Here is a 26,970-nt window from a genome sequence, read left to right as displayed (position 1 = left end):
TTCTAACTTCCTAACGGAAAAAAAATTTGTTTCGAAAATTGCACTGGTATAAAGTAGACAAGTGGGAAATGTTACATAGTAACTATTTTGTGTGACATATCTCACAGATTTATGGGCATAAAATTTCAAATTTTGAAAATTGCAAAATTTTCAAAATTTTCACCAAATTTCCAAAATTTTCACACAAACGCAAAAAATATCGGCCTAAATTTACCATTGACATGAAGTACAATATGTCACGAAAAAACAATCTCAGAATCGCCAGGATCCGTTGAAGCGTTCCAGAGTTATAACCTGTCAAATTGACACTGGTCAGAAATGTAAAAAATGGCCGGGTCTTTAAGGTGAAAACAGGCTGGGGGCTGAAGTGGTTAAAGCTTGTTGAAAAAAAAAAAAAAAAAAAAAGGTCTGAAGTATTTTCCTTCAATATGTTCTTCATTCTCCACTAGTGTATGCAGGAGATCAGACAGCTGAAGAACTACAAGGCTCAGCATGCTCCATCCAGGACTGTATGCTGGAGGGAGAGTCAAGGGGAGCAGACCTACAAGGCTCAGCATACTCCATCCACTAGTGGATGCAGGAGAGCAGACAGCAGCTGCCGAACTACGAGGCTCAGCATCCTCCATCCAATAGTGTATGCAGGAGAGCAGACAGCAGCTGCGAACTACAAAGCTCAGCATCCTCCTTCCAGGACTGTATGCAGGATTTCTTTGCCCCCCCAAAAAAATGAAGTGGCTTCGCAATATTTTTGTATGCTAGCCGGGTACAGTAGGGCAGGTACGGGCCACCCCAACCCCCAGCTATCTATTTGTACCTGGCTGGGAACCAAAAATATAGGGAAACCCTTTTTTTTTTTTTAATTATTTCATGAATTTCACGAAATAATTAATAAAAAAAAATGACGTGGGCTTCGCCCAATTTGTGTGTCCAGCCAGGTACAACTAGGCAGCTGAGGATTGGAATCCGCAATGCAGGGAGCCCAAGCTTTCTGGGCACCCCCACTGCGAATTGCAGTCCGCAGCCACCCCAGAAAATGGCACTTTCATAGAAGCGCCATCTTCTGGCGCTGTATCCAACTTTTCTAGCTGCCCTGATGCCGGGTGGCTCACTGGGTAATAATGGGGTTAGGGCTAGCTGTGTATTATCAGCTGGCCCTAAGCCCGAAATTCATGGTGTCACGCCAATATTAGACATGGCCACCATGAATTTCTAGTAAAGATAAAGAAAAAAACACAACACAGAAAATATTTTTATTAGAAATAAAACACAACACAATTAGTGACTCCATCTTTATTGAAATAAAGAACCCCCCTCCGTCAAGGGTCCCGCGCCATCCAATCCGGATCCAATATCATCTGATCGGTTTGCTGGAAGGCAAAGCGATCAGATGATGTGTCAGGTTCAAGGCCTGAATCCCATGACACAGCAGCTGATTGTAAAAACGGCTTTTATACAATCAGCTGATGCATCAGTGCAAAAAAAAAACAAACAAAAACCACACACTTCTGTGCAGCGTTAGACTGGCTACCGGAGGAATCTCCAGTAATGCCAGGCCTGGATTCAGGTACCTACACTGCACTCCGGAGCTCTCACCTGAGCTCCAGACTGCAGCCTAGACTGTACACCGAGCGAGCGCCGAGTGACTGATTCCCCGGCACTTGCGGTTCAGTTCATGACAGCTGCAGACATCCCGGGCTAATCTCCGGTGCTCTCACCTGAATTCCGGAGTTCACCCCGGCCTGTCTGCAGCTGTCATTAACTGACTGCAAGCGCCGGGGAATCTGTCACTCGGCGCTCGCTCGCTGTACAGTCTAGGCTGATGCATCAGTGCAAAAAAACAAAACAAAAAAACAACTACACACGTCCGTCCTGCCTCCCGTCCGACTGCTGCAGGAGCTGCCGGTAATCAGCTGATGAAGTCTCCCACTGGCATCAGCTGATAGCCAGCCGGGCTTTACCGCCGGTGTCACCGCGAGACCTACGATCAGCTGATGCGTCAGGTGACCGCATCAGGTGATCACCGCCAGGTCCTGCAGCTATCGTACGTGCCTGGGAGCCGGCACACAGATGGAGCGGGGGTGGTGGTACCGGGAAAAGGAGCTGGGAGCGGACATAGCACCGGGAGTCTACAGACAGGTGAGTATGACATTTTTCTACTGTACACTTCTGATTTAGCAGCCACTTCCACCTCCCACACGGGAGCAGACATGGCACCGGGCGGGAAATGAAAGCAGCGGTGGCGGTACCGGGAGGATTCAAGCTTCTGTGTTTACTGACAGAAGGAATCCTCTTCCTGTACTTGCCACTTTACTACCCACCCCTTGCGTTTATAGCTGCGATTTTAGTCACAAAAACGCACTAAAACGCAGCTATATTTGCAATTTGCGGTTTTCATTGCGTTTTTGAGCATCTCATTGAACTCAATGGGTGGAAAACGCAGTGAAAAACGCAAAAATAATTGACATGCTGCGTTTTTGTGGGCACCACAAAAACGCAGCTAAAAAAAACCCTGTGTGCAGACAGCGAAAATGAAAACTCAGACTTTGCTGGGGAAGCAAAGTCATGCAGTTTTCTGAGTAAAAACGCACCCGAAAAACGCACAAAAACGCCGCGAAAAACGCACTGTGTGAACTTACCCTAAAGGGTTATTTTTTTCTTAGCACCTAAGGTCAATTAATTGTAATGTGTTTCATCACATGATATACTTTGAATGGCATATATTGATGTTCTTTTTATACATGAGCTGACCAGTTGAAGTTCAGGTTCGACAAGTTCAGCTGAACATTATGGTTCTGGACCCGGACTTGACTCAAACCTCATTGGAAGTAACTGATTGGGCAGGTCGGATATCTGCCCACATGCAACAAGCCATAAACAGAGCACTTCCGGTGGAGGCAGGGCGGGGTTTTTTCATTGTTTATTTTTTTGTGCACACTACATCAGATCATGCTAATTTTATCCCCAGTGCGAGCCTTTCAAACACTGCGTGCGACTTTCACTGGGTCAAGCACCAAGTGTACTCTATCACAGCGACTCTGGATTGAGTGGTTAGCATACATAAAACTCCAAACATAAACACCCAAACTCCAAACAAACACTGGGGTTTTTTTGTTTTTTTTTTTTTAAAGTTTGTGATCGGTTTGAATACTGAACTTTAAATTTTAGGTCCAGTCATCTCTAGTTGTTTTAACTTGTATTTAACGCTGATAGCTACTGTTGTCACTTTCAGGTGTCTTTTTTTATGACATTTTTAACTCACTCAATAAAAGCTGTTTTAGTCATTCACACTGGATTATATTTTTCTCATTTGAATTAGCTTTTGCAGCCCTTGAGCAGGTAGTTTCCTTGCAAGGATTAGCTTACTTCAGAAGTTCCAGACATCACTGAGCTGACTCTCCCTGTTACTTTCCCTAAGTGACTGCATATGTAGGATCGGCACACATTGTAGATATTGCACAACAAATTGGGCTGTCTGTATTTTACTATAACCTCTTGTGAAATTAAAAATTTTGGACTAAATTATCATTTTAGCAAAAAAACAAAACAAAATGTAATTCCTCTTACACTTTGCATTATGTTCTCGTTTTTTGTGAGCATGTGAGTTTCAAAAATGATTCTGACAAAAATTAGACTAATACAATTATGGGTGGTATTACTAGTTTGAAAATGTTACATTTTCACCAAATTTCTGATATTTACATAATGCAACGCAAATTTTATCAAATTTAATTTACCAGTAAAAAAATACAAGGTGTGACAATAAGACAATCTCAATATCTCTGGAATGATTCTATAAATCCCAGTGATTCTACCACATAAACCGACACGTTAGATTTGAAAAATTTTGCTTGACCAAAGGGGGTAGGTGGACATTTTAACAGCCTGCATCTCAGCCTGGATTGAATCTACAGGAGCTACCAGTATTTTGAAATGGTAGAATCGAAACCATAATCGCTATAATAGTCATATCTCAGGCCATGATATCACAGGTTATAGTGGGAGTCAGTTGATCTAAATTTAACTGCTGATATTTTGGGATAGATCACAACTACAATAGCTATTTTGGTCAATTTTTAAAGTTGAGAAGCAAGTTATGTAGCTTCAATCTAGGTTTATATATGACCATTAATAGCCAGGATGCATCTTAAACGTCCTTGACTACCAAGTTGCCACTTTGCAAGGTCATATGAGATTCATCATTAGCAGGAAAATAGAGTGGACAATTCCTTTAATATCCAACCAAACAGAAATCATATCAAAATCTTGAATATGTTACCATAATCACTTTGCAACTTTATAATTTACAAACCTGAAACATTTATGATTGATTCATCCAATGATTCATACAATTTGGCTGGGTGTCTGACAAAGTGATGTCTTAAGATGGCCATTCTTTTATTGGAATCTTCAGTTATCTAATAAAAAAATTAAACATGTTTTATTATGAAATCTAGAGTTGAAAATAAGTTTGAACAGCAGCATATACAGTATATCTCCATCCACTAGATTCACAAATATGAAACTGTAAAAACTGTCTGGAGCAAATTTTCTCCATGCAGAATCTACTGCAATAATGCTGTGAATTTGAAGATTTCTGCACATAATTTGTAATAAAATAACAAAGTACAGTTAGGTCAGAAATATTTGGACAGTTTCTGAATCTTTGTGATCTCAGCTCTGCATGCTGCTAATTTTTTATTTTGTTTATTTAAAATGAAACAACTTCGGATCCCGACCCAGTTCAGTGGTCCTCCCATCCCTTCTTGTCCCCACCATTAATCGGTCCCTCCCCCCCCTCTTCACACCTTTATACCCGCTTAGGATAAAATTGAGCACAAAACCCAATGCTTGGTTTTTTTTGAGTGTTAATGGTAAATTTACAACATTACTTCCCCCTGCGAGGGGATATATTTTCCTACGTGATATTCTATGCCCCTTTCTTTGTTATATTTTAATGTTCAATAAACCCTTGTTAAAACTAAAATGAAATAACAGATGCAATTAAAGTGCAGAATTTCAGGTTTAATTAAAGGAGTTAAACAAAATAGCCTATAAAATGTTTAAGAATTGAAACAATTTTTCTACAAAGGCTCCTAATTTGATGGGCTCAAAAGTAATTGGACAAATTTACTTCACCATATATAAAATGTTTATTTTTAATTCTTCATAGAGAATCCTTTGCAGGCAATGACTGAGTGAAATCTGGAAGCCATGGATTTCACTAAACATTAGGTTTCCTGCTTTGTGAGGCTTTGCCAGTGTGTAGGTCTTTTTGCCTTAAACATGTGAAATGCATGGTCAATGGGGTCCAGATCTGGTGATCAACTTGGCCATTGCAGAATATACCACTTCTTTGCCTTAAAAAACTCCCGGGTTGCTTTTGCAGTATGTTTTGAGTTTTAGCCCATCTGTACTTTGAAGTGCCATCAACCTTTCTGCATTTGGTGGAATCTGAGCAGAAAGTACAGCCCTGTACATTTCAGAATTCATCCAGCTGGTTCTGTCTTCAGCCACATTGTCAATAAACACTAGTGACTCAGTGCCATTGAAAGCCATGCATGTCCATGCAATCAAACTGCCTCCACCATGTTTTACAGAGGATGTTATGTGCTTTGGATCATGATCCACTCCAAGCCTTCTGCATACTGCCTTCTACCTATCACTTTGGTACAGGTTAATCTTTGTTTCATCTTAGAATGTTTTCCAGAACTGGGCTGGCTTCTTTAGATGCTTTTTGACACAGTCTAATCTGTCCTTTCTATGTTTCAAGCTCATTAATGGTTTGCACCTTATGGTAAACCCTTTGTATTTGCCCTCATGAAGTCTTCTCTTCATGGTATACTTGGACACTGAAACACCCACTTCCTGTAGAGTGTTCTTTACTTGAGTAAATGTTGTAAAGGGGTTTTCATTTACTAAGGAAAGGACCCTGTGATCATCCACCACTATTATCTTCCTTGGACATCCAGGCAACTTTAAGTTCCCAAGCTCTCCAGTGTGCTCACTTTTCTCCCCAGCATATACAGTCATATGGAACAGTTTGGGCACCCCTATTAATGTTAATCTTTTTTCTTTATAACAATTTGGGGTTTTGCAACAGCTATTTCAGTTTCATATATCTAATAACCGATGGACTGAGTAATATTTCTGGAATGAAATGAGGTTTATTGTACTAACAGAAAATGTGCAATCCGCATTTAAACAAAATTTAACCAGTGCAAAAGTATGGGCACCTCAACATAAAACTGACATTAATATTTTGTAGATCCTCCTTTTGCAAAAATCACAGCCTCTAGTCGCTTCCTGTAGCTTTTAATGAGTTCCTGGATCCTGGATGAAGGTATATTTGACCATTCCTGTTTACAAAACAATTCCAGTTCAATTAAGTTTGATGGTCCCCGAGCATGGACAGCACGCTTCAAATCATCCCACAGATTTTCAATGATATTCAGGTCTGGGGACTGGGATGTCCATTCCAGAACATTGTAATTGTTCCTCTGCATGAATGCCTGAGTAGATTTGGAGCAGAGTTTTGGATCATTGACTTGCTGAAATATCCATCCCCTGCGTAACTTCAACTTCGTCACTGATTCTTGCACATTATTGTCAAGAATCTGCTGATACTGAGTTGAATCCATGCGACCCTCAACTTTAACAAGATTCCCGATGCCGGCATTGGCCACACAGCCCCAAAGCATGATGGAACATCCACCAAATTTTACTGTGGGTAGGAAGTGCTTTTCTTGGAATGCCGTGTTTTTTTGCCTCCATGCATAACACCTTTTTGTATGACCAAACAACTCAATCTTTGTTTCATCAGTCCACAGAACCTTCTTCCAAAATGTAACTGGCTTGTCCAAATGTGCTTTTGCATACCTCAGGCGACTCTGTTTGTGGTGTGCATGCAAAAACGGCTTATTTTGCATCACTCTCCCATACAGCTTCTACTTGTGCAAAGTGTGCTGTATTGTTGACCAATGCACATTGACACCATCTGCAGCAAGATGATGCTGCAGGTCTTTGGAGGTGGTCTGTGGATTGTCGTTGACTGTTCTCACCATTCTTCTTCTCTGCCTTTCTGATATTTTTCTTGGCCTGCCTTTTCTGGGCTTAACAAGAACTGTACCTGTTACCTTAACAAGAACTGTACCTGTGTTCTTCCATTTCCTTACTATGTTCCTCACAGTGGAAACTGACAGTTTAAATCTCTGAGACAATTTTTTGCATCCTTCCCCTGAAAAACTATGTTGAATAATCTTTGTTTTCAGATCATTTGAGAGTTTTTTTGAGGAGCGCATGATGCCACTCTTCATAGGAGATTCAAATAGGAGAACAACTTGCAAGTGGCCACCTTAAATACCTTTTCTCATGATTGGATACACCTGTCTATGAAGTTCAAAGCTCAATGAGGTTACAAAACCAATTTAGTGGTTTAGTAAGTCAGTAAAAAGTAGCTAGGAGTGTTCAAATCAAGAAATTATTAAGGGTGCCCATACTTTTGCACCAGTCAAATTTTGTTTAAATACGGATTGCACATTTTCTGTTAGTACAATAAACCTCATTTCAATCCAGAAATATTACTGAGTCCATCAGTTATTAGATATATGAAACTGAAATAGCTGTTGCAAAAACCCAAATTGTTATAAAGAAAAAAGGTTAACATTAATAGGGGTGCCCACATTTTTTCATATGACTATATAAAAAAAAACCTCTATTTGGCCACCCCTAACATTATTGCTATCTGTCTGATGGAGTTTATCTTTTTTTTCAGCCCAATGATGGTCTGTATTTCCTCCATTGAGAGCTCCTTTGACCGCATGTAGTGGGTTTACAATAACCGCTTACAAATGAAAATATCACATCTGGAAACAACTCCAGACCTTTTAACTGCTTAACTGATGATGACTTAACCCCTTCACGACCGGCCGATTTTTCGCTTTCCGTTTTTTTTTTTCGCCATTCTTCTTCTGAGACGCGTAATTTTTTTTATTTTTCAGTCAATATGGGCATGTGAGGGCTCATTTTTTTGCGGAACGACCTATACTTTTAAATTAAACCATAAGTTGTACCATATATATTGTACTGGAAAACGGAAAAAAAATTCCAAATGCAGAAAATTTGCAAAAAAAAGTGAGATGGCACTAATGTTTTTGAGATATTTTATTCAGTGTTCACTATATGGTAAAACTCATGTGTGAGTGTGATGCCTCAGGTCAGTGCGAGTTCGTAGACACCAAACCTGTATAGGTTTACTTTTATATAAGGGGTTAAAAAAATCGGACGTTTGTCTGAAAAAAGTGGCGCACGTTTTACGCCATATTCCGTGACCCGTAGCGTTCTCATTTTTTGGGATCTAGGGCTCAGTGACGGCTTATTTTTTGCGTCTCAAGCTGACATTTTAACGGTACCACTTTTGCACAGATGCTACGTTTTGATCGCCTGTTATTGCATTTTGCGCAAAAGTTGTGGCAACAAAAAAAACCGTAATTTTGGCGTTTGGAATTTTTTTGCCGCTACGCAGTTTACTGATCAGATTAATTAATTTTATATTTTGATAGATCGGGCGTTTCTGAACGCGGTGATACCAAATGTGTGTATATTTTTTATTTTTTTAACCCTTTAATTTTCAATGGGGCGAAAGGGTTTTTTTTTCAATTTTTTAAAACTTTTTTACTTTTTTATTTTACTATTCCCCCTAGGGGGCTATAGCGATCAGCAATCCGATCGCTCTACCCTATCTGCTGATCACAGCTACACAGCTGTAAACAGCAGATACGCTCACTTTCTGCTTCACTCGGCACCGGGCCGAGTGAAACTGAAAGTAATTCATGTGTAGTACAGGAGTCATCACATGACCCTGTGCTACCATGACAACATCCGAAAGTCACGTGATCACATTACGTGACTTCCGGTATGGGCCGTTAAGAAAGTTTACCGCCGATGCCGTTATAATGGTGCTGTCACATATTGACAGCACCATTTAAGGTGTAAACGGCACAAGCAGATAACGATTCTGCTCGTGCCTAGGAGACACATCTCAGCTGTGAAATTCAGCTGAGATGTGCGCCGATCGCTGCATGCGGCCGGCAGCAGACCGCGGGCAGTCACATTATGTCCGCTAGGACGTAATATTACTGCCCGTGGTCGTTAAGGGGTTAATGAGGGAATAGTCTTTGCAGCCCATTAAAGAGCTTTTTAGCTAATTGTCCAATTACTTTTGGTCCCATGAAAAAGAGGCAGCTACACGTTAAAGAGCTGTAGTTCTTAAACCCTTGATCCAATTAAAATGTGAATACCCTCAAAATAAAGCTTAAAATGTGCACTTAAAAATGCATATTCATTACATAACTGTATATTGAAAATGTTTTGGTGAACAGGTAAGGCTAAGTTCACACTTCCGTTGTTTTGTATCAGTCACATGCATCGCTTGACGCATGTGACTGATGCGTGTTACAACGGATGACAATGAAAAGAATTTCATTGTCGGACACCGTTGTGTGCGGGAGGGGGCCGAGCCGAGCAGGGGGCAAAGCCGAGCGGGGGGCGGAGCCAGGCGCTGAGCATGTCAGTGGCAGTGCTGCGGTCTGCATGGCTGGGGACAGGTGAGTGTGTGAGTACACATGCGGAGTGCGGGAGGGGGTGGAGCTGAGTGGGGGGCGGAGCCAGGCGCTGAGGATGTCAGTGGCAGTGCTGCGGTCTGCATGGCTGGGGACAGGTCAGTGTGTGAGTGTGTGTACACATGCGGAGTGCAGGAGGGGGCGGAGCCGAGCGGGAGGCGGAGCCAGGCGCTGAGGATGTCAGTGGCAGTTCTGCGGTCTCCATGGCTGGGGACAGGTGAGTGTGTGAGTGTTGTGAGTGTACACATGCGGAGTGCGGGAGGGGGCAGAGCTGAGCGGGGGAGGAGCCGAGCGGGGCCAGGTGCTGAGGATGTCAGTGGCAGTGCTGCCGTCTGCAGGGCTGGGGACAGGTGAGTGAGTGTCAGTGTGTGTACATGTGCGGAGGTCCGGGAGGGGGCGGGGCCGAGCAGGGAAGTGTCGGCTCCCTGCACACGTAACCAGACTAAATATCGGGTAAAGCAAAGCACCCGATGTTTTCCTTGGTTACCCGATATTTACCTTGGTTACGGTCATACACCGCTTAGCGCTGGCTCCTTGCACCGTAACCAGGGTAAATATCGGGTAACCAAGCAAAGCTGGTGACGTGTGCAGGGAGCCAGAGAGCATGCACAGCGAAATCCGACGGATTGCACTGCTCAAAAACGTTACAGGCTGCGTTCCTTCCGCCCGGCGGTCAGTCGTTCCACGACTGATCAGTCGGGCGGAGGGTGCAACGCAGCATCATCAGTCACAATCCGCCGCTCATACAAGTCTATGGGAACAACAGAATCCGCTAAACTGATTCCGTTGTTTACCAGAGCAGCGGATTGTGACTGATACAATTTAACGGAAGTGTGAACCTAGCCTTAAATGGCAAAATTTGTGTCAGTGTCCAAATATTTTAAATAAATACATAAATATATAAACTGTTATTGTTTTCCCTCTGGTTTTTAGGATATTCCGATGTCACTGCCTAATAGACAAATGTGAACAGGTGCAAACTAAACATGAACTATACTCTAACAAATATACACCTGCACTCTGAGATGCTAAGGTATACAAACATTGAATTCAATGTTTACATACCTTTGCGTCTCAGAGTGCAGCTGTATATTTGTTAGAGTATTCTTTATTTAGTATTAATAACTTTTTAGTTAATAAATGCAAAAATTATGGTAAATTAATTGGTTATAGATTTTAGAAATCAAGCCAGGGGGTGACACGTAGCAGTCTCTAGCCAAAGTTAATATTATTGTATTTTACTAAAAGAACTACTGTGAAAAACTGACATTAAGCAAAAAAGAACAAAAGTTGTACGTGTCAACATAGTTGGGGTTATAGAAAGCATGGAATACTACTTATTGGGGCTAAAGATGAAAGAGAACCCAAAATGGCACTCTATATACAATTTTGAATGTAGATAAGGTTCTATTACTAATATACAGTCATATGAAAAAGTTTGGGCACCCCTATTAATGTTAACCTTTTTTTTTTACAACAATTTGGGTTTTTGCAACAGCTATTTCAGTTTCATATATCTAATAACTGATGGACTCAGTAAAATTTCTGGATTGAAATGAGGTTTATTGTACTAACAGAAAATGTGCAAGCCGCATTTAAACAAAATTTGACTGGTGCAAAAGTATGGGCACCTCAACATAAAAGTGACATTAATATTTTGTAGATCCTCCTTTTGCAAAAATCACAGCCTCTAGTCTGGGGACTGGGATGGCCATTCCAGAACATTGTAATTGTTCCTCTGCATGAATGCCTGAGTATAATTTGGAGCAGTGTTTTGGATCATTGTCTTGCTGATATATCCATCCCCTGCGTAACTTCAACTTCGTCACTGATTCTTGCACATAATTGTCAAGAATCTGCTGATACTGAGTTGAATCCATGCGACCCTCAACTTTAACAAGATTCCCGGTGCCGGCATTGGCCCCACAGCCCCAAAGCATGATGGAACCTCCACCAAATTTTACTGTGGGTAGCAAGTGCTTTTCTTGGAATGCCGTGTTTTTTTGCCTCCATGCATAACGCCTTTTTGTATGACCAAACAACTCAATCTTTGTTTCATCAGTCCACAGGACCTTCTTCCAAAATGTAACTGGCTTGTCCAAATGTGCTTTTGCATACCTCAGGTGACTCTGTTTGTGGCGTGCATGCAGAAACGGCTTCTTTTGCATCACTCTACCATACAGCTTCTTGTGCAAAGTGCGCTGTATTGTTGACCAATGCACATTGACACCATCTGCAGCAAGATGATGCTGCAGGTCTTTGCAGGTGGTCTGTGGATTGTCCATGACTGTTCTCACCATTCTTCTTCTCTTCCTTTCTGATATTTTTCTTGGCCTGTCACTTCTGGGCTTCACAAGAACTGTACCTGTGTTCTTCCATTTCCTTACTATGTTCCTCACAGTGGAAACTGAATGTTTAAATCTCTGAGACAACTTTTTGTATCCTTCCCCTGAACAACTATGTTGAATAATCTTTGTTTTCAGATCATTTGAGAGTTGTTTTGAGGAGCCAATAATGCCACTCTTCATAGGAGATTCAAATAGGAGAACTTGCAAGTGGCCACCTTAAATACCTTTTCTCATGATTGGATATACCTGCCTAAGAAGTTCAAAGCTCAAAGAGGTTACAAAACCAATTTAGTGCTTTAGTAAATCAGTAAAAAGTAGTTAGGAGTATTCAAATCAAGATATTGATAAGGGTGCCCATACTTTGGCAAAGGTCAAATTTTGTTTAAATGCAGATTGCACATTTTCTGAAAGTACAATAAACCTCATTTCAATCTAGAAATATTACTGAGTCCATCAGTTATTAGATATATGAAACTGAAATAGCTGTTGCAAAAACCCAAATTGTTATGAAAAAAAAAGGTTAACATCAATAGGGGTGCCCAAACTTTTTCATATGACTGTAGCTATCCAGCATAATAGGGAAATTAGTCCAAAGGTAACTGTAGAAATTAAAGGGGTTGGCTGGGTTTTCTTTATACTTTGTGTTTGGTTGTAGACTGTGGAATACTGGCAGTTTGTAATAGACTCGCTGTCAGCAATTTGCACCATTGCCTAGATACCACACTTCTGTATGTGGCCATCCTTTCTAACTTTGGAGGCTCAGGTAACATACTGACTAATCTTTTCCTGACCAGACTCCAGCAACTGAATAGTTTGTTGTTTTTTGTTTTTTTTTGTTTTGTTTTTAAATAAGATGAAATGAGGGACTAATAACATTTGAAAGACAGCAATCTCTTTAAATAATTTATCAGCAACAATTTTTTTCAGGTTTTTATTCTTCTTTTACAACATTTTAAAATGTAATTTAACATTTTGTTTTTTTACTTTGTAACATTATTGAACTCAGGTTTGATTAGAAACTCCTTCGCAGACATTATGTAATTGTACGTCAATTGTCGACAATGTGATAGGAGGCAGCTGACAGTACTTTGCACACTAAGATATCGCATGCCAATGGTAGCGATGCCGAGCGCAATAGTCCCCGCCTCCGTCGCAGCTGCAATATCTTGTGATAGCTTCCGTAGCAAACATTATCATTACGGCAGCTTCACATGCACTTACCTGCCCTGCGATGTCACTCTGGCCGGCGAACCGCCTCCTTCCTAAGGGGGCGGGTCGTGCGGCGTCACAGCGACGTCACACGGCAGGCGGTCAATAGAAGCAGAAGGGCGGAGATGAGTGGGACGTAAACATCCCACCCACTTCCTTCCTTCCACATCGCCGCCGGCGGCAGGTAAGCAGATGTTCCTCGCTCCTGCGGCTTCATACACAGCGATGTGTGCTGCCGCAGGAACGAGGAACAACATCGTACCTGTCACTGCAGCGAAATAATGGAAATGTCGGACACTACACCGATCATACGATTACGATGCTTTTGTGTTTGTTAATCGTATCAAAAAGGATTTACATTATACGATGTCGACAGCGACGCCAGATGTGCGGCACTTTCGATTTGACCCCACCGACATCGCAGCTGCGATGTCGTAGTGTGCAAAGTACCCCTAAGCATAAGCAAAGAAATTAAACCATAAAACAAACCTGTCTTGTATCTCCATCAATCAGGTCGAATAAAGCTCTTGAAGTAGCTAAAATTAATTCTTTACACCTACATTTCATAGAAACACAAACAAAATTCATTAATTGGCACAGTTTAGTACTCAGAAGCATGACAATCACACCTGTAACAACTTTATGGACATTCCATTTCAAAATGATGAATTACTGTTTGGGTGTTAGTTTCTGGGCATGTATGTTAATACAGTCAAAAGAGCAATTGTTCAACCCCAGGCCTTATCCCTACAATAAGGTCTTGCTTGCAAGTGATCTTCAGAGTCATCCAAAAAAGTGCTCAGGGTGACTGAAATCAGGGCTCTTTTCAGGCCATTTGAGTTCCCCTATACCTAACATTCAGACTTGAAAAAGCCATTTGTAATGTTGAAAAGTTGCACTGTGTGTGAATAAACGAAAACACACTTTTTAGAGTACGTAGCACAATGTAGCGCTGGAGGTCCAGTTGATACAAACACTATTTGCCCGAAGGGCAACAAGAGGTACCCTAACTAAAGACCTAATCAAATAAACTTTATTAAATTATATAAATGGATAAAAGTTAAAATTGGCAGGTGGGAAGCCAATTCCATATAAGATAAATGCGGCCGCAGACAGATACTACTCTGGATAAATTCCTAACGTAATATGGCTGGCTATCACCTACACTGCCTGTTAAAAACTAACAGCTAATAGCCTCCCCGACATGTTTCGCCATAACTGGCTTCATCAGGGGGCTGAGGCTATACAACGCTGAACGGTTACATCCCCTTTTAAAACCTCTGATGGTTACCTCACCATAGGGCTACCAATAGTGGTGGACTCCAGTGGTCAAATCAAATTCTGGATAACTTCCATTCACACTTCAATTGGATGTGATCGAGCACTGTTATGTGTTCTACGCTATGATTTGCCAATATATCAGTCACTAATAAGTAAGCACCTAGCAAGGTGACTGATATAACTCCAGGCATTTCCACAGTTTAATATGGCTTTATGTCTCCCTCTATAATAGGGTTGTTAATCAGTCAATCAATAAAGTCCACCAATGAATAGCTTCCCAGCAGGTAAACCTGCTGCCTATCAGAACAAGCATCCGGGAGCTACGTTCGATCATGTGACATTCATCTCCTTCACAATGAACTATGGGTAATCCCACAATGAACTATGGGTAATCTCACAGTTGTAAACTGAGCATGCTCATGGACTTAGAAAATATTAGATGCAGAGAGCGGAACTACGCATACACTTACAGATGTACATTGAGCATGCTCATGAACTTAGAAAGATCAGATGCAAAGAACGAAACGGAGTATGCTCATGGACTTAGAAAATATATCACAGATGTAAAATGAGCATGCTCATGGACTTGAGAAAACCAATACAAAGGACAAAAACAACACATGCTCATGGACATAGAAATTATCTCACAAATGTAAACTGAGCTTGCTCATGGACTTAGAAAATATCAGATACAAAAAGCCAAACAGTGCATGTGTAGCGCCTGGTCCCACCAGACCCCATGGGGGGCGCGCTCCCTCATATGTGCCCAGTCCCAGCATGGCTCCCACTTGCACTCCCGGTCACAGCCCCAGGCAGCGACGGCCTTCCTCTTACCGGTCCCATGGCTCTGCAGGCGCTGCTCCTGCTCCGGGTCCTGATGTATGTCCTTCTCCCAGGCATGCTGCAGCCTCTTCCTGTCTCCCTTCCTTACACAGAGCTGCAGTAAGTGACTCTAGGCTGCGCGCGAGGCCATGCCCCCTTTTTTAAAGCGGTATACCCCGTTTTCTGGAAGTGACCTCAGAGGTTACCTGTTACCTAATGGGTATTTAGGTTCACCTCCCCCAGCAGCAGGTGCTCGAGCAACACTTCCATTAGAGCCTTGCCAGTGTCCAGACCCCCATGTGCTGTTATCTGTTTTCTGTGTATTTGTTACCTGGTTCTAATCCCTTGTCTCACCATAGTGCCATCCGTACCATTCCGGCTGTGGACGTCACCGCTCATATCGACAGTGGACGTCACCGTGCCCTACCTGCCGTGGACATTATCTGTGCCGTACCTGCTGTGGACGTTACCGCTCATACCAACAGTGGACGTCACCGTGCCCTACCTGCCGTGGAAATTATCTGTACCGTACCTGCTGTGGACGTCACCTGCTGTGAACATCTCCGGTGCCGTTTCCGTGTTCTGCCGGCTGTGGACGTCACAACCTTGCTACTCCTGGCCCTGCAGAGACTCCTACTACCGGTACCTGGCTGCCGTGCATTTAGGCCTTCTGGGGAGGCGCCGCACAGTCCCTGTATAGGGGTTCGCTGCTGGTCGCCTTCTCGGGGGAGTCCGGTGCACGGTCCAGTGGGTCCACCTCCGGACGCTCGCCGCTCCTCGGTGAGCGTAACAGTTTTCTCGGGCCATGGACTCCACCGGGATCAAGGTTAACCCGCTGACTGACCTGCAACAGGAGCTCTCCCGCCAACGCGAGACCCAAGCAAGATTAGTGGCTCACATGAAGTCTGTGGAATCCCGTCTGGCATCCATGCAAACCTCCGGATCCTCCGACGGCTCCCAATTAATTGAACTACAGAAGGAACTGTCCCGCCAGCATGAGGCCCAGAGATGCATGGCCGAATATATGGCGTCCGTGGATTCCCGTCTATACGCCCTGCAGAATCCGGCCTCCTCAACAACCCCCGACTCTGCGGGATTATCGACATGCATGTCTCCTTCCCGCCTGGCCTCCCCACCCATGTATGGAGGGGATCCCAGTTTGTGTCGCGGTTTCTTAAACCAGTGCTCCCTGCACTTTGAGCTGTCGCAGCTGCAGCGAGCGACTGATCGCTCGAAAATCGCATTTATCATGTCTCATCTGACTGGTCAGGCTCTGGCTTGGATGAACCCGCTCTGGAAGAGGAATGACCCGACCGTTCAAGTCCTGTCCGTCTTTCTGACCACCTTCCGTAAGGTGTTAGATGAGCCAGGCCATCTCTTGTCTACTGCCTCTTCGCTCATGAGAATCCACCAGGGGAATCTCACCGTGGGACAGTATGCAATCGAATTCCGCACTTTGTCCTCCGAACTCAAGTGGAACAATGACGCCTTGGTAGCTGCCTTCTGGGAAGGGTTATCCGGTAAAATCAAGGCTGAACTGGCAGGCCGGGATGTACAGTTAGGTCCAGAAATATTTGGACAGTGACACAATTTTCGCGAGTTGGGCTCTGCATGCCACCACATTGGATTTGAAATGAAACCTCTACAACAGAATTCAAGTGCAGATTGTAACGTTTAATTTGAAGGTTTGAACAAAAATATCTGATAGAAATTGTAGGAATTGTACACATTTCTTTACAAACACTCCACAGTTTAGGAGGTCAAAAGTAATTGGACAAATAAACCAAACCCAAACAAAATATTTTTATTTTCAATATTTTGTTGCGAATCCTTTGGAGGCAATCACTGCCTTAAGTCTGGAACCCATGGACATCACCAAACGCTGGGTTTCCTCCTTCTTAATGCTTTGCCAGGCCTTTACAGCCGCAGCCTTCAGGTCTTGCTTGTTTGTGGGTCTTTCCGTCTTAAGTCTGGATTTGAGCAAGTGAAATGCATGCTCAATTGGGTTAAGATCTGGTGATTGACTTGGCCATTGCAGAATGTTCCACTTTTTTGCACTCATGAACTCCTGGGTAGCTTTGGCTGTATGCTTGGGGTCATTGTCCATCTGTACTATGAAGCGCCGTCCGATCAACTTTGCGGCATTTGGCTGAATCTGGGCTGAAATTATATCCCGGTACACTTCAGAATTCATCCGGCTACTCTTGTCTGCTGTTATGTGATCAATAAACAAAAGTGACCCAGTGCCATTGAAAGCCATGCATGCCCATGCCACCACGTTGCCTCCACCATGTTTTACAGAGGATGTGGTGTGCATTGGATCATGTGCCGTTCCCTTTCTTCTCCAAACTTTTTTCTTCCCATCATTCTGGTACAGGTTGATCTTTGTCTCATCTGTCCATAGAATACTTTTCCAGAACTGAGCTGGCTTCATGAGGTGTTTTTCAGCAAATTTAACTCTGGCCTGTCTATTTTTGGAATTGATGAATGGTTTGCATCTAGATGTGAACCCTTTGTATTTACTTTCATGGAGTCTTCTCTTTACTGTTGACTTAGAGACAGATACACCTACTTCACTGAGAGTGTTCTGGACTTCAGTTGATGTTGTGAACGGGTTCTTCTTCACCAAAGAAATTATGCGGCGATCATCCACCACTGTTGTCATCCGTGGACGCCCAGGCCTTTTTGAGTTCCCAAGCTCACCAGTCAATTCCTTTTTTCTCAGAATGTACCCGACTGTTGATTTTGCTACTCCAAGCATGTCTACTATCTCTCTGATGGATTTTTTCTTTTTTTTTCAGCCTCAGGATGTTCTGCTTCACCTCATTTGAGAGTTCCTTAGACCGCATGTTGTCTGGTCACAGCAACAGCTTCCAAATGCAAAACCACGCACCTGTAATCAACCCCAGACCTTCTAACTACTTCATTGATTACAGGTTAACGAGGGAGACGCCTTCAGAGTTAATTGCAGCCCTTAGAGTCCCTTGTCCAATTACTTTTGGTCCCTTGAAAAAGAGGAGGCTATGCATTACAGAGCTATGATTCCTAAACCCTTTCTCAGATTTGGATGTGAAAACTCTCATATTGCAGCTGGGAGTGTGCACTTTCAGCCCATATTATATATATAATTGTATTTCTGAACATGTTTTTGTAAACAGCTAAAATAACAAAACTTGTGTCACTGTCCAAATATTTCTGGACCTAACTGTACCTACCACCCTGGAAGAGCTGATCTCTCTGGCTACCCGTATTGATCTCCGCTTCCAAGAGCGTGCCAGAGAAGTCACCCGGGCGAGAAGAACCCCGCGCCTTGCGCCCACCTTCCAAAGGCCGATGTCACCTCCCTCCACCCGGACTACTGCTCCGCACGAGCCCATGGAGGTCGATCGCGTCAGTGAGTCCAGACTGCGACAGAGGAATCAGGAAATGGCAGGAGAATGCTTCTACTGCGGAAGTGCCAAACATCTGATTCAGGACTGTCCAGTAAAGCCGGGAAACTACAGAGCCTAGGGTCCATCGGAGAGGCCAACCTAGGTCATGCCAAGTCCTCTCCTTTTCTCCATGTACCTGTATCCCTGTCCTGTGGTTCCATCCGGTTGTCAGAGCATGCGTTCCTGGATTCAGGCTCTGCCGGGAACTTTATCCAACAATCCGTGGTGGACCTACACCAGATTCCCGTCCGATGACTTGCTACCCCCATCAGTCTTTCTTCCGTGGATGGAAAACCGCTATCCGAACCCATCCGGTACATCACGGAGAACTGTACTATGCAAGTGGGGTTGCCACACTCTGAGAGCATCGCCTTCCACGTACTCCCTGCCATGACGCATGCCCTACTACTGGGAATACCCTGGCTTTGGTCGCACAAGCCAGTACTGGACTGGGATTCTGGAGACATCCTGCAATGGGGTGCGTCTTGCCACAGCAACTGCCTGAAACCAGTGCATCCTCCGCACCGACCCGTTGAACCGGTCACCCTTCCCGGGTTACCCCCTGCCTATTGGGCCTATGCCGATGTCTTTGACAAGAAGGAGGCTGAGACGTTGCCGCCACACAGACCCTACGATTGTCCCATCGACCTGCTCCCCGGGACAACCCCTCCGCGTGAGCGCATCTACCCTCTGTCCCGAGAAGAGACCCAAGCCATGTCTGACTACATAAAGGAGAATCTAGCACGAGGCTTCATCCAAAAATCCTCCTCTCCTGCCGGAGCGGGCTTCTTCTTTGTGGGGAAAAAGGACGGGGGTCTACGGCCTTGCATTGACTACCGCGGATTGAATAAGATCACAGTGAAGAACAGATACCCGCTACCCCTGATACCGGAACTGTTTGACCGCTTTCAAGGTGCCAAGATCTTCTCCAAATTAGATCTCCGGGGTGCGTACAATCTGGCCCGCATTCGGTCGGGGGACGAATGGAAGACTGCGTTCAACACTCGGGATGAGCACTATGAATATTGAGTGATGCCCTTCGGGCTCAGTAACGCTCCGGCGGTCTTCCAGGAGTTCGTGAACGACGTCTTCCGTGATCTTCTATACACCTGTGTGGTTGTGTATTTGGACGACATCCTTATCTTCTCTCCGGACTTGCATACCCATCGAAGACATGTCCGTCTTGTCCTGCGGAGATTGAGAGAGAATCGCCTTTACAGCAAACTTGAAAAATGCCTGTTTGAGCAGACCTCGCTACCCTTCCTTGGCCACATAGTCTCTGATACCGGCCTGAAGATGGACCCCGATCATGTATCAACCGTACTGAATTGGTCCCGTCCGGAAGGGTTGAAGGCTATCCAGCGATTCCTGGGATTCGCCAACTATTACCAGCAATTCCTTCTACACTTCTCGTCTCTGGTGCGTCCCATAACCTCTCTCACTCGCAAAGGGGAGAACCCAAAGAAATGGACCCTGGAAGCTGAAGAATCGTTCCTGTCCCTTAAACGAGCCTTCGCTTCTGCTCCAGCCTTACACAGACCCGACACGAACAAGCCGTTTATCCTTGAGGTAGATGCCTCCTCATCCGGAGCCGGTGCGGTTCTTACACAGAAAACGTCAGAGGGTAAGACAGTAACCTGTGGCTTCTTTTCTAAGGCTTTCTCCCCAGCAGAACGAAACTACTCAATCGGAGACCGTGAGTTGCTGGCAATCAAGCTGGCCCTGGAAGAGTGGCGATACCTGCTGGAAGGGTCATTGCATCCAGTTACCATCTATACTGACCACAAGAATCTGGCATATCTCCAGACAGCCCACAGGCTAAACCCCCGAAAGGCCCGATGGTCATTATTCTTCGCCCGCTTTGATTTTGTTCTGCATGTCCGTCCAGCCGAGAAGAACCTGAAGGCCGATGCGCTGTCTCGATCATTCCTGTCAGAGGATCAGGAAGATTAACCTCGGCACATCATTGAACCTTCCAAGCTAATGGCGGCACCAGTTGACATGCACCACCTTCCTCCTGGTAAGACGTTTGTTGCTGAGGTCGATAGAGAACGTGTACTCCGGTGGGGACACTCTTCCCAAATAGCAGGTCACGTGGGTCAAAAGAAATCTCTGCAATTGATATCCCAATATTACTGGTGGCCAGGGCTACGTCGAGATGTCCAAGACTTTGTTTCATCCTGTTCCTCCTGCGCCCGGAACAAGGTCCCAAAGACTCTTCCGGCGGGCCCTTTGCTTCCTTTACCCGTACCATCCGCTCCATGGCAACATATCGGCATGGATTATATCACGGACCTGCCAAAATCGTCTGGCTGCACATTCATCTGGGTGGTGGTGGACCGGTTCTCCAAGCTGACCCACTTCACACCACTCTCCGGGCTACCGTCCGCTCCGGTTCTTGCTGAATTATTCATTCAACATATCTTCCGGCTTCACAGCTTGCCTCTCCATATCGTATCCAACAGAGGGGTCCAGTTCACCGCTCGGTTTTGGAGAGCAGTCTGCAAAATGATGGATGTTCAATTGGACTTTTCTTTTGCCTACCACCCTCAGTCCAATGGGCAAGTGGAGCGCATTAACCAAGTCTTGACTAACTATCTATGCCACTTTGTGGACGAATACCACAGCAACTGGGTCAAACTGCTTCCATGGGCCGAGTTCTCCTATAACAACCATGAAAGTGAGTCCTCTGCTAAATCTCCGTTCCATGTGATTTATGGACAGCGACCTAAAGTGCCGTGTCCTGTGACATGTTCTTCAGGCAACCCTGCAGCTGATGACCTCGTGAGGTCCTTCTCCGCCATCTGGGCTGAGACCAAGTCGACTCTGGAACGTTCCTCCGTCCGCATGAAGAAACACGCCGACAAGAACGGCCTGGATGTTCCTTTCCTTCATCCCGGAGATAAAGTCTGGCTCTCGTCCAAGTATGTCCACCTGAAACTGCCGTCTTACAAGCTGGGTCCCCGCTTTATTGGTCCCTTTGAAGTGCTCCAACGGATCAATGAGGTGTCCTACAAGTTGAAGCTGCCGTCTACACTTCGCATCCCGAACTCCTTCCATGTGTCCCTCAAGCCGGTGGTCCTGAGCCGTTTCCACAGTGATCCTGGGGCTTCGCCTCCTCCTGTTGGTGATGGCGACGTCTATGAGGTAGAAGCCATCCTTGCGGCTAAGGAGGTCCGAGGTAGAACCTACTATCTGGTAGACTGGAAGGGGTTCGGTCCTGAGGAGAGGACGTGGGTACCTGCGGAGGACGTGGATGCTCCTCGTCTCCTCCGGAGCTTCCTGAGGGGGAGGGGTCTTCAGGGGGAGGGTACTGTAGCGCCTGGTCCCACCAGACCCCGTGGGGGGCGCGCTCCCTCACATGTGCCCAGTCCCAGCATGGCTCCCACTTGCACTCCCAGTCATAGCCCCAGGCAGCGATGGCCTTCCTCTTACCGGTCCCATGGCTCTGCAGGCGCTGCTCCTGCTTCGGGTCCTGATGTACGTCCTGCTCCCAGGCATGCTGCAGCCTCTTCCTGTCTTCCTTCCTTACACAGAGCTGCAGTAAGTGACTCTAGGCCATGCCCCCTTTCTTAAAGCGGTATGCCCCGTTTTCTGGAAGTGACCTCAGAAGTCACCTGTTACCTAATGGGTATTTAGGTTCACCTCCCCCAGCAGCAGGCGCCCGAGCAACGCTTCCATTAGAGCCTTGCCAGTGTCCAGACCCCCTTGTGCTGTTATCTGTTTTCTGTGTATTTGTTACCTGGTTCTAATCCCTTGTCTCTCCGTAGTGCCATCCGTATCATTCCGGCTGTGGACGTCACCGCTCATACCGACAGTGGACGTCACCGTGCCCTACCTGCCGTGGACATTATCTGTACCGTACCTGCTGTGGACGTCACCTGCTGTGGACGTCACCTGCTGTGAACATCTCCGGTGCCGTTTCCGTGTTCTGCCGCCTGTGGACGTTACAACCTTGCTACACCTGGCCCTACAGAGACTCCTACTACCGGTTCTTGGCTGCCGTGCATTTAGGCCTTCTGGGGAGGCGCCGCACAGTTCCTGTATAGGGGTTCGCTGCTGGTCGCCTTCTCGGGGGAGTCCGGTGCACGGTCCAGTGGGTCCACCTCCATACGCTCGCCGCTCCTCGGTGAGCGTAACAGCATGCTTATGGACTTTAAAAATATCAAATACAGAGAGTGCACAGTACGTACTCGTGAACTGGGAAAATATCAAATAAGAAGAGCGAATAGCGCATGCTCACACACTCATGCCAATGAAAAGGGAGGGGGGAGGGGAAATTCCCTCATGCAGCGCATGCTCATGGACTTAGACAATTTTCCATTGTGCACGCTCATGGACTTAGGAATAAACTGACATGGCCATTATTTGCTCAGACACTAAATATAAATATAGAATTATTATATATGCTCACAGATTTAAAGTGATCCATCATCAATTTACTTTGGCCACTATAAACACACCAATGATTCATATAATTTAGGCGATCTGTTATCACCTTCAGTTTTATACTGGGTCCAAAAGGATAATCAGGGAAGTTGGTTACATAATTATTAGTCCAACACGTTAGACACTATATAAACGGTTCAATGTCACAAAAAGGCTGAAAAAGTAAAGCCCTCATTTAAGCCCACAGGAAATCGCAAATTCAATCTGTAGATCCATTTGGATTCTTCTTGTAACAGCAACCTATCCAGGTTGCCTTTCCTTGGGCCCAGGAAAATGTTTCTAATGCCCCAGAAATTTAAATCCAAAGGGGTATCTGCATATTTAGTTCTCTTATGTATAGAGAGGGGCATATCAGCCTTGGTATTAATACAACTGATATGTTTGGAAATTCTTCTCCGGAACTCCTGTATTGTCTTCCCCACGTAAAGTTTGGGACAGGGGCAAGATGCAATATATACTACCCCTTTAGTCTTACAATTAATATTGTCCCTTATTGTATATCTCCTATTATCTGCTGGATTTACAAATTTGCGTATTCTGGGTAAATACTTACAAAGGGAGCATGTGGAGCATGGATATGAACTACCCGCTATAATTAGTTACGTGTCTTAACATCTGATGCCGGCTATAGATTCTCATATCTAAGCTGTCCACTTTTTTTTTCTTAATTTGTTTAATAAGTAACAGATAATATACCAGGTACATAATGAAGATAAATATACTAAGTTTACAGAGTTATGATAGAATTCAATGTTGGTAAGAATATATTCCAAATACCTGAGGTGTAAATATACCTAGACAAAAAATAAAGAACAAGAGGACCAAACATAACATAAATACACAGTGACCATTTCCCCCCTGGCTCCAACCTACAAGTATTTAACATAATTAAGTACCAGTCCTTAATATCCTTATTAATACAATAGAGAATAAACAGCTCATATAGCTATCACAATGAAGCGGATAATGTCAAGGGAGAGAAATTCCACATCTCTCAAACCTTGTTATATTTCTCATGGCATCCTCTATTTTGATACATTGTTTGCTCATAGGGAAGCATTGCGTTTACGAGATCTATCCATGCGCATATGGTTGGGGGGGTGCTGCCCATCCACCGCAGGGCAATCAGCTTCCTGGCCATAAAGAAGGATTCCTGCAGTAAATTTTTGTGGTGATGAGACCAAGTTCCCTTTTCTAAGACTCCAAACAGACAGAGTAATGAATCAAGAGGTATAGGGAAGGAGGCCAGGGAGGGTCAGCCCTAAATCATGTGGACAAAGTCTGCGTCTTCCCCATAACACCACATACACTCTGACATCTCCCGATGCCGCATCTTGAATAATCTCAGTGGGGTAAGATATGCCTGTTGTATTATATGGATTTGGATCATTCTATTGTTGATTGACGGGGAGACCAGTTGGTGATTCCAAAACCTCCTTCCAATCCTCCCCCTGCAGATTTGGAATCAGCAGCCCTCATTTTTCATTAACTGCTAAAGATTTGGATTCATTCCCCACGGATAACAAATACGTATACAAAGAGAAAATCAACCCTTTCAGGCCCTGAGACCAAAGTATCCCTATTAACGGAAAGGAGGATATTATAGCAGTCCCGTGAGTTCACCTCAAGTGATGTTGGATCGCCGTTCTTGGCTGCAAATATCTAAAGAAGTGACATCTAGCAACATTAAACCTGGACTGGATCTAATTAAAGGATAACAGAACATTTTGTTCATAAATCTCACTCAGAGTGAAAATACTATTCAAACTCCAGAATGTGGAAGATGGGTGGTCTAACAACATGGAAAATATACATTTTGCCATAGGGGCATTTCGACTATAATATCAGAAAAATAAAAAAAACTAATTTTCAGCCAAAAAAAAAATATAACGGACCAAGAGAGATCAAAGTGGTCACTCAAAGTGAGGTATTATACCACCACCCTTTAGTCACAGTAGAATGGATATACTGATTCAAATAGTTGTAGAAAACCAATTCACACAAAGAAGAATCAGAAACAAGATATAAAGTTAATAATCTTTATTAAGAAAATATTAAAAAGCAAAATGGGGTGTAGTAACAAGTAAAGTGCACAAGATGGCATACCAGAGCAGCGGAGAGAAAGTGTCCGGTATACAAGGAAATGTAATAACATGCATGGAGCCTACAAGGAATATCACCCAGTACACAGTCAATTAGACATAAGTCAAAAGGTTAAGACTCCATGATAGGTGAAAAGACCAAGGTGGCACAATTATATAAGGAATAAGTAGATCTCAGATCACTTAACTCACCACTGGAATGGCGCCAGATCCCACCTACGCACGTTTCGGCACAAGCCTTCGTCAGAGGGGCGTGGCGTCATAGCGGCAGGGTAAGCCCATAAATACAGGGTCATAGCCAATCAGATCTCGTTATTTGGCGCATGCGCTGTGCATACCGATGCAGGACGCGGACGGAGAAGCGCGTCATCGCCACAGAGGTAAAAGACCATCCCCCATGAGTCACGGCCCCACGTGGTCAAACCACGTGACGCGTATGACGCAGGAGGGAGGGCCCCAGTCCACCGCGACAATAAAGATACACCCGCCCAACAGCACACTGCCCGGAGACAACGCATGCGCTCTAATCTGAGGCACAAAGAGTGAAGAATTCAAAGTGTAAAGCTTTTCACATGTCACAGGGTAAGTGTGGGCAATTAGACAGTATTCATCAGAAGTGTCATAATGTTCAAAAGAATTCAACTATAGATGATCATGTTTATATTAACTATAGTCTAATTGACTGTGTACTGGGTGATATTCCTTGTAGGCTCCATGCATGTTATTACATTTCCTTGTATACCGGACACTTTCTCTCCGCTGCTCTGGTACGCCATCTTGTGCACTTTACTTGTTACTACATCCCAGGGGTTAACGCCGCGCTGTCGCGAAAGGATGATAAAACAAAATGTTGATTTAATGAAAGAATATTTTATTCCATAAGTATACGCGTTTCGAGATGAGGACCTCTTCTTCAGGGCCACAAAAATCAGAAAAATCAACAAAACATCATGTATAGTTGATTTTTCTGATTTTTGTGGCCTTGAAAAAGAGGTCCTCACCTCGAAACGCGTAGACCTATGGGATAAAATAATCTTTCATTAAATCAACATTTTTTTTATCATCCTTTGCCGACAGCGCGGCGTTAACCTCTTCTTCTCTCCAGAATTGAAGATATCACGTGGGGCTGCGGTAACTGACATTAGCTTTGTGCTTTTTGTGTTGGTTGTGACTTTCACAACCACAGGTGGTGAGTGTACAGTAACGTACTTTTATTTTAATATCTGGTAAGACACTATTTTGCGCTCGCTTAGTTTTACTTTGAGGAGACCAAGTAGACTACTCGTCCCTACTGCATGAGCTAAGCAGCTCTCGGAGTTAGGCAAGCAAGAGCTTGGCATCCATGAAGAAATTGTCTTTAGCTGACCTGCTAAATAATAATATAAAAAAATCTGGTAATGCCGACCCCCTCATTTGTTTGGACCTATGGATGGTAGTCAATTTTAATTTGGGTCTTTCATTGCCCCATACAAACCCAGTTATTAACATATTTAGGGATGAAAAAAAGATTTAGGGACTATTACTGTGCTATGTTGGAAAAAATAAATAAATTTAGAAAGCAAGATCATCTTTAGTAAATTAATACGTCCCGGGACTGATTAGGGAAGCTTCCTCCTTCTAAAAGAGGGTATATATTGGACAGGAGGTCTTGTCTGCTATCCTTTTGAATGACTCCCAAATGTTTAAAGTTAGAGACTAAGCGCAGAGTTAA

General features: G+C 44.2%; 1 protein-coding gene across 6 annotated transcripts in view; it reads right to left on the bottom strand.

The window, feature by feature from the left end:
* Positions 1–26,970, bottom strand: part of PGAP1 (post-GPI attachment to proteins inositol deacylase 1) — a 1,652,111-nt gene that overhangs the window by 1,268,484 nt on the left and 356,657 nt on the right. For all 6 annotated transcript variants that reach the window (XM_075317804.1, XM_075317801.1, XM_075317803.1 and 3 more), the window contains 2 exons: positions 13,664–13,730; positions 4,310–4,415 (listed from right to left, as the gene is read on the bottom strand). In XM_075317804.1, the coding sequence (XP_075173919.1) occupies positions 4,310–4,415; positions 13,664–13,730 (173 nt within the window). The remainder of the gene's footprint in view (positions 1–4,309; positions 4,416–13,663; positions 13,731–26,970) is intronic.

This window comes from Anomaloglossus baeobatrachus, chromosome 7, assembly GCF_048569485.1.
Source record: "Anomaloglossus baeobatrachus isolate aAnoBae1 chromosome 7, aAnoBae1.hap1, whole genome shotgun sequence".
NCBI lineage: Eukaryota > Metazoa > Chordata > Amphibia > Anura > Aromobatidae > Anomaloglossus > Anomaloglossus baeobatrachus.
Note: the sequence above shows the minus strand (reverse complement) of the source record. Positions and strands in the feature narration are given on the sequence as shown.